This window comes from Poecilia reticulata, linkage group LG6 (assembly GCF_000633615.1).
Source record: "Poecilia reticulata strain Guanapo linkage group LG6, Guppy_female_1.0+MT, whole genome shotgun sequence".
NCBI classification, from domain to species: Eukaryota; Metazoa; Chordata; class Actinopteri; order Cyprinodontiformes; family Poeciliidae; genus Poecilia; species Poecilia reticulata.
The window spans coordinates 9,137,308-9,146,251 of NC_024336.1; the positions used below are offsets into that span (position 1 = coordinate 9,137,308).

Sequence of the window (8,944 nt, forward strand, 5' to 3'; positions counted from 1 at the left end):
AGTTATATTGTAATTTCATTTTATAGTTTAATGTTGAAAGAAAAAAAAACAATCGGAGATACTTGTTCATGGGCAAGAATGCATGTTCTCCACATGATATTTTGTATGTGAATTAGCAATGCTTACGGCTAACTCAGAAAGGCTATTCTGCTAATATTGCGCCTGTTTTTTCCTTTGGAATACTGATACTGATGAAGTATCTAGTGGCAGTGAGTTATTTATTCCACTGTGCGGGATTGAAGAATGCTAGAAAAAGATGTCAATTCAGTGAATATTAGGTTGTGATGTTTTGTTGAGCTAAAAGACGAAATTGGTCATCGCAGCTGGAAATCATTTTATCTACATGGAGTGAAAGATAGACTTTCACTGAAGTGATTTAGAATGGTGTATCACACTRTAGTAAAATACATTTCTGCTATATGCAGGTTGTTTTTTGTGTTGAGAGACATCGGCGAGCCAGGATCCAAAAGAGCAGATTGACATTGTGTCTACGACGTCAAAGAAGAACCTTCTTCTGTTCCACTTGATCGGTGGGATTGCACATAGTAACACTACCCGGGTAGCTACCACATAACATTCAGATCTGAAAACTGAACTGAACTGAAAACAAATGAAAGGAAAGACTTTTGAACTTGACTGACTTGACTTAGGACTACTAAAAGAAAACATTGACTATTTTGTTCTGGTTCATTATTGTCAAAATGTGTAATAAATGTGTTTGTTCAACACATTGTTTCCCTCGCTCCTCCTGAGTTGAACCTAGTTCTGATGCGCTATCTAATTGTAAAGATTCAAAGTCACTGATTCCTTTGTCACAGGTGACTTAACCAGATAAGCACAAAGTCTTACAGTTGTAAATATATTGTTTTGTAACAATAGGATAATCTTGTTTTAATGAATGAGGAATGCAAGCAAAGTAAAATACTAAAATAATATTGTTTCATAGTCTGTTTTAACAATGACCAGAGGACTGTTTCACAAAAGTAGGATTCAGAAATCCCCGTAGAGGTATGTTTATCTATGTTTATGGTGTAAAGTAAGTACATGTTTCAAGCAAAATGAGCCTGGTCTGGAGCAGGCAGCTGAACAGGATATATCCCCTTAGTAACTTATGTGTTACTGCTTTTGTGAAACCGAGTCCAGGCTTAATTCAGCCAGGATATCAGGAGAATTCCCCCTTAAATCCGTATCCTGGTTTTGTGAAAAAGCGTAATTAATCGGATTTTCTTTAAAATCTTATGCAGTTAAATTGTTTATTATTATGTTTTTAACAGCTGGAATCTGTCATGATCCGTGTTTCTATGTGTTTATTTTCTAGTTTCTGTGTGATCCTATTAGTCCTGTCTCTGCGTCCTTCCCCGTTGATTGTCTCCCAGGTGTGTCTCGTTCCCGTGATTGCCCTGTGTGTATTTAGTCTCCCCTGTTTGTGTTCTTCGTCGGGTCCTTGTCAATTGATCGTCTATTGATGTCACCTGTCTCCGTGCTGCCAGTTTTCCTCGTGCTGTTCCCCGTTGTATCATCTTTGTCATTAAATTCATCGTTTTTCCGTCATAACCTGGGCCTAGCGTCATCTCCTCACCGCAACCTACCACACCTCCTGACAGAATCATTGAAGATTTCAAGAGGAAAAAAACTTGACATACTTGTTATGGAAACAGTGCCTTCATCTAATGAGTACAACGGTCATATGTCCATATATGGAATGTGACCTGTCCACGCCCCTGCAGGTGCATTTACCTCATCCCGGTTCCTGGCTGTATAAGCTTGCTTCCTTATTGCTTATTTACTCCATGGTAAAACGCTGACATTGTCCTCTCAGTGGATTATTTTGGCCTTTTCTCAGTCCATGACTTGATTTTCTTCTTCAGCGGTCATCATATAGCTGATTTGAGGTTTTCTTATTCTGGGAACAACAGCTGCGGCTCATCTGACAAAGACGACAGTAGAACGTGGAAACATGTCAGGTACTGATTGAGACATAGAATAACCGAATGTTTAATAAAATAAACTTTCAGACTGCAACTGACCAAGTTACCTAAAAGAAAAGCTACATGAAGATGTTTGTCATACATTTAAGGAGGTTTAATAAATTAATTCGGAATAATGTATTAAAAAAAAAAAATTCAGTCAGCTGTGAATTATCATAGACGAAAAGGGTGAAATAAAAGTTGTTACATTTTTATTTAACAGTTTGAAAATATCTTGCTTAATATTTACTGAACAACGTTTATGATCCTTTTATTTTTGGCACTTCCTATTGAGCAAACAGTTGGTAGTGTCATTGATCTCTTCTGCTGTCATCTGTTGTGGTAACAGGAACTTAAAGAGCCAGGTACTAAAAGAGGCTAAAAACCTGACAACAGGGCAAACCTCAAATCATGGTAGTGGCAAACTATGGTTACACATCTGGAGACTGCCAAGACCGAGTCGTGTCAGCTTCTGGCTTTTGTTGCAGCTGACACCTCCTATAAGGCAGATTGAATATGACTGTCCTATCTATCTATCTATCTAGATATGTACACATATGCATTCATACTGATTAGGTGCGACTTCTGTGAAGGCTTTCATGATAGATTTTGCAGCTTCAGTGACAGAATCTGTGGCGAGTGTTACTGAAGCCGTACCGAATCAGTGGTAGTTTTAAGTGCATGTACAAAGTATATATATTCTTGTTTTTTTGTTTGTTTGAAATAAACCTATTCATATTCAATATTCAATCTGCCACAGGAGCTATATCGGCAAGCTGTGGCAGCCGACACCGGAAGTGCAATTATAGCTGCCACTGCCACGATGTGAGCTTGCCGTTTCTCCATGCTAATAAATAAATCAGATTCTGTTCTGGGGACTGCTGTGGAGATGACGGTCAAATAAAGGATTTTGCATAAAATTAAGAAGATTATGGACAAGCCTGATGGTCCACTTCATGAGACTGTCTTAGAAAAACAGAGTATCTTCAGTCATAGGCTTTTTCACTCCAGTGACACTACAGGAGATCTTTCCTACTCACACTCATCTCCAGCTTTAATAACTCTTCAATTAAATGAGCTACAACAGCATTTAATCCCTCTTTGGGATTAATACAGTATTTCTGAATTGATTAAAATGAATAGAATAAAAGTAAACTGGTAACTCAGCATTTTGTCTCGGTATGTTATGTCTTAATTATATCTGTATTCCTTTTTACAGTGAATGAGCTTACCAGAATTCAGAAGGAATTGGTTAAAAGAGTGTCAACAGAAAACATCACCCAACTGCTTGAAGCTCTTGTGGCAGATAGTGTCCTGAATGAGTTGGAGAAAGAGTCCATACTTGAGAAGAACCCAACCAGAGCCAATAAAGCAAGTGATTTATTTAACACTGTGATTAAAAAAGGGGATCAAGCCTGCAGGAAGACAATCCATCACCTCACATCACTTGACTCACACCTGTGTTCTCACCTGCATTTACGTTCTGCTTCATCCTGCACAGAAGGTGAGTTCACATGACTGTAATGGTGGCTCTTCATTTAATAGTTTTCTTAAGAGGCGGCTGAAAAAGGCCGTTGTTTATGTATACACACACGTGGATACATATACATTTGTGTGTGTGTAGTTATTGGGACGAATCAGTGTGTGTGTTTTTTAATTTGGAAAAGGCAAAAACAAAGTCTGGATGCAAATTTTCATTAAAAGTGAAAAATTCTAATTTTTGATGAACTGCTGAAGAGAGTTTATATGAACAATTGAGACGTTCTATTTCACATTAGCCCCTTGCTTGAAGTACTATTGACCCAGTCCAGTGCTCTACCTAATTTTATGCAGAAAACTAGTATGTTTAGTTTGAGAAAATATTAAATATGTTATTGCAAAGTCTTATGAAGTCTTTAGACGGGTGGTTCTAGTACAGGAAACTGCTGTACATCATATTTAAGACAATCAACAAATTACAGAGAAATAATTAATTAAAACATTCAAATTGAATATGTGTCAATATATTTAATTTGAAAAATGGATTACATTGACTATAATCAAGAAACCACAACAGATCAGACCCTTTTCTTTTTGTTTTGACTTCCAGAGGCTGTGGAGAAGTGCCAACTTGAACTTAAATCCTCCTTGAAGAAGAGGTTTGAGTGTGTGTTTGAGGGGATTGCTAAAGCAGGAAGTCCAACCTTTCTGAACCAGATCTACACAAAGCTGTACATAACAGGTGGAGGGACTGGAGAGGTCAATGATGAACATGAGGTCAGACAGATTGAAACAGCATTCAGGAAACCTCATAGGCCAGAAACAACAATCAGACAAGAAGACTTCTTTAAAATCCCACATGTAAGAGGTCAACCAATTCGAACAGTGATGACAAAGGGAGTGGCTGGCATCGGGAAAACAGTCTTAACACAGAAGTTCTCTCTGGACTGGGCAGAAGACAAAACCCACCAGAACATCCACTTCATATTTCCATTCACCTTCAGAGAGCTGAATGTGCTGAAAGAGAAAAAGTTTAGCTTAGTGGAACTTGTTCATCACTTCTTTACTGAAACCAAAGAAATCTGGAGCTTTGAAAATTTCCAGGTTCTGTTTATCTTTGATGGCCTGGATGAGAGTCGACTTCCTCTGTTCATCAATGAGGAGATCCTGACTGATGCTACAGAGTCCAGCTCAGTGGATGTTCTGCTGACAAACCTCATCAGGGGGAAACTGCTTCCCTCTGCTCTCCTCTGGATAACCACACGACCTGCAGCAGCCAATCAGATCCCTCCTCAGTGTGTTGGCATKGTGACWGAGGTMAGAGGGTTCAATGACCCCCAGAAGGAGGAGTACTTCAGGAAGAGATTCAGAGATGAGGAGCAGGCCGGCAGGATCATCTTCCACATGAAGACATCACGAAGCCTCCACATCATGTGCCACATCCCAGTCTTCTGCTGGATCACTGCTACAGTTCTGGAGGAAGTGTTGGAGACCAGAGAGGGAGGAGAGCTGCCAGGTACCCTGACTGAGATGTACATCCACTTTCTGGTGGTTCAGACCAAACTGAAGAAGGTCAAGTATGATGGAGGAGCTGAAACAGATCCACACTGGAGTCCAGAGAGCAGGAAGATAATTGAGTCTCTTGGAAAACTGGCTTTTCATCAGTTGCAGAAAGGAAACCTGATCTTCTATGAATCAGACCTGACAGAGTGTGGCATCGATATCAGAGCAGCCTCAGTGTACTCAGGAGTGTTCACACAGATCTTYAGAGAGGAGAGAGGGCTGTACCAGGACAAGGTGTTCTGCTTCATCCATCTGAGTATTCAGGAGTTTCTGGCTGCTCTTCATGTCCATTTCACCTTCATTAACTCAAGAATTAACTTAATGGAAGACCAACCATCCAGTTTTAGAAATGTTGTTAATTATGTTTATTATATATTTTTTAAGTTAAATCTAACAAGGCTCCATCAGAGTGCTGTTGACCAGGCCTTAAAGAGTCCAAATGGGCACCTTGACCTTTTCCTCCGCTTCCTCCTGGGTCTTTCACTGGAGACCAATCAAACTCTCTTACAAGGTCTCCTTCCAAAGACAGGAAGTAGCTCACAGACCAATCAGAAGACAGTTCAGTACATCAAGAAGAAGATCAGTGAGAATGTGTCTGCAGAGAAAAGCATCAACCTGTTCCACTGTCTGAATGAACTGAATGATCGTTCTCTAGTGGAGGAGATCCAACAGTCTTTGAGTTCAGGACGTTTCTCCACAGATGAACTGTCTCCGGCTCAGTGGTCAGCTCTGGGTTTCATCTTACTGTCATCTGGAGAAGATCTGGAGGTTTTTGACCTAAAGAAATACAGTGCTTCAGAAGAGGCTCTTCTCAGACTGATACCAGTGGTCAAAGTTTCAAACAAAGTTCAGTAAGTACTGGCTTTTGATCAGGAGCTAAAACCAGAAAAGAGTGACCATTAACGCAGTGATTCTGTGCAACGATTAAAGATATTTTAGAAAACATAAATGTTAATGTTTGTCACTTTTCTCAGAATGTGCTCAATAACAAAGTTGTAAATGCTGTTAAAATGTAAGAAACGCCCCTGAAAAATCATAACCTTAAAAAGTTTGATCTGCTGTGGACTGAGTGAACATTAAGAGCTGCTTTGAGCACTGCAGTCAGTCTGACAGTCGCCGTCCTGCAGAGGAGACCCATTCCACTCTGTGTCCACATTGTTATTCTGATTTCTGACTTGCACTAAGCATAGTCATGTGTCTGAGTGAGATGCTTTTATAGTCAAACGTTTATGTGTAATATAAATACGTACCGTTTTAAACAAATAGGAGAATTCAACTGCTACAGGTACCATTCATCCTAAGGCCAGCACTGAGTCTGTTTTATGTGGAACTAAACAACATTAAACTAAAATGTCCAAATTTAGATAGTTTATCTTCAAAAAAAAGGTTGATTTGGGGGGATTGTTATACTTCACGTTATTGTACTAAAGACCATTTGAACATCTGATATGTCTGACATTTCTAATCTGGTACCAAAATGTTTCCCCTCGTAAAAGTGGAACAAAAGTTGTGTGAGCAATCTCTGACCTCTGTCAGTTTTTTAAAAAAGTAAAGAAATTAAAACTAAATAAACCATTTTGATCCCAAAAGAGCTTCAACGGTTAAGTAGACTTACATTTTAAATGTCCTGTACTTGCATAGCATTTACACAACATTCAGTCATTCATGCACACATTAACAGTAGTAAACTGCATTGCAGCCACAGCTACTCTTGGCCTTACTTCCTGAGCCACTGTTGTCCTACATCGTCACATGGCTATGGGAATTATGTAATGAAGAGCAAATGTCCTGCATCAGAAAATGTATTTGTTATCCAAAAACTGTAGAATTTGTATTAATTGAATTTTACTGTTTGTTCTTTCCTTTAATTATAACTTCCCTTCTGTTTCTATCATTTTTATTTCACTATTCATGACACAGTGTTTGCAAGATAAGTAACTATTCACATCATGTCGTTTGATTCAGTCTGGATTATTATGTAAATACATCATTTAGTGTCCCACTGTTTGCAAACATCTGTGGGAATTTTAACAAAAAAGTTGCATTTGCAGCTCAATCTTTACCGATTAAAATTTCCACATGAAAGGATTTGATGAAATCCCACTTTGTTCAGTTTTAAGGTTTTGACATTCATTCCTCTACTCTTAAGTTTGACTCATTCTTATTAAAGTTTTTCTCAGTATTGGTACATACTGTTTTTGCTTCATGCCATCTCATTTTTCTCAGTAATTTTGATCTCCATCTCTTCAGATTGAAGGGCTGTAATCTCTCAGAGAGAAGCTGTGAAGCTCTGGCCTCAGTTCTCAGCTCTCTGTCCTCTAACCTGACAGAGGTGGACCTGAGTAACAACAACCTGCAGGATTCAGGAGTGGAGCTGCTGTCTTCTGGACTGAAAAGTCCACACTGCAAACTGGAAACTCTCAGGTCTGTTTCCTTCCTTCTGCTACAATGTAAGCATAATTTTTCTAATGGTAAATGGACTGAACTTATATAGAGCTTTATCCAATCATTTTTGACCACTCAAAGCACTTTACACTAGAGTCACATTCACATTCACCCATTTGCACTCACAAACGCTCACACATTTATATACTGATACGCAGCTCGGTAGGCAATTTGGGGTTAAGTGCCAGGCCCAAGGGCACATTGACACATGGCGGGAGGAAGCTGGAATCAAGCCTACAACCTTCCGATCGCAAGACGACTACTCTACCCACAGAGCCACAGTCGCCCCTTAATACTACATAAGGACCCAGATCCCACAGGAAGAGGTGTCGTTTCTTGGTTAGGTTTAGGATTAAGGCGTGAATTGAGGTTAGGGGGTGGGTGGCACTTCTTCCATTGGTCGGGTCCTCCACCGGAGCCCTTGAGATTTCTTCTTAGTATCTTAGCTGTTCCTTGAACTGAGCTGTTCTGGACTGGATATCAGATGTTTCTCCAGGTATCCATTGGAGCACTGGCCTGAGTGCTCCGATTACTACGGGCACTACACCTGCCATTCTCATTCTACCCCCCCCCCTCAAGTCCTTGGTATTTCTCTACTTTCTGTTGTTCATTTTTCTTGATGTTTCCATCATTTGGGATGACCACATGTATCACAACAGTAGTCTTCCACTACTTGTCTATGATCTCAATGTGTGGTTGGTTGGCCATAACCATCTTGATTGATGAAGGTTCATAATTCACATCCTTTAATCTTAATTTTTTTTAAAGATCTCACAAAAGGAAACTGTCTGGTTAGAGGTGTTAAGATACATTCACAGATGCCACTTGTCATAGTTTTGTTTAGGTTTTGGACCCACTCTCAGAGAAATGAAATCAGTAAAATTAAGTTTATTTACAAAAATAGGACATGTGCAATGGTGGCTATCCAGGGATGGAAGGCGACATGGGGAACCAGGAGGTCTGTACTGAGCACACAAACTATTGCAGGAACACTGAAAGTTAAACAAAATAAATTGCTTACAATGAAGATGAGTGAGAACAGGCAGTATGGATGAGGAAGGAGCGTTAGACTATCAATCAGGGAACTGAGAAGCAGGGTTTCTCACAGGTTTTGATCTGGCAAGAGTGAATCCAGAAAGAACTATGGGCTTGAGACCAGACAAGCACCATGAAAAACCACAGTGGATAGCACTCAAGTGTCAAATGACTGGTAAACAAGCTCTTTTTTAAGCAGGATGTGATTAGCCTGATGAATTGCAGGTGTGCAGAAGCCTACAGCCTGCAGCCGGTCTCCTTGGCGCCCTCTGGTGGAAACCTGCGAGCATTGTTAGGAGAGCTCATACAAAACATGATGGCTAGTTTGCTAATATTGCCATTCAAGTCAGATGTAGACAGTTAGCCAATCAGAAGCAGTGGCGGAGCTAGACCTTTAAAGTTGGGGGGGCCAAGGGGGGGCCAAAATTTAAAATGTGCAAGGTGTTGTGTATATA

General features: G+C 39.9%; 1 protein-coding gene across 4 annotated transcripts in view; it reads left to right on the plus strand.

Moving 5' to 3' along the window:
* LOC103465895 (protein NLRC3-like) overlaps nucleotides 1-8,944 on the plus strand; it is a 76,349-nt gene that overhangs the window by 26,259 nt on the left and 41,146 nt on the right. The window contains exons 1-5 of one of the 4 annotated variants that reach the window (XM_008411100.1): nucleotides 8-559; nucleotides 1,869-1,964; nucleotides 3,187-3,471; nucleotides 4,057-5,860; nucleotides 7,260-7,433. In XM_008411100.1, coding sequence (XP_008409322.1) covers nucleotides 1,958-1,964; nucleotides 3,187-3,471; nucleotides 4,057-5,860; nucleotides 7,260-7,433 — 2,270 coding nt within the window. In that variant the 5' untranslated portion in view covers nucleotides 8-559; nucleotides 1,869-1,957. Of the gene's footprint in view, nucleotides 1-7; nucleotides 560-1,482; nucleotides 1,794-1,868; nucleotides 1,965-3,186; nucleotides 3,472-4,056; nucleotides 5,861-7,259; nucleotides 7,434-8,944 lie in introns of those variants that run through there. The other 3 variants (XM_017305404.1, XM_008411101.2, XM_008411102.2) reach the window with 3 other exon arrangements.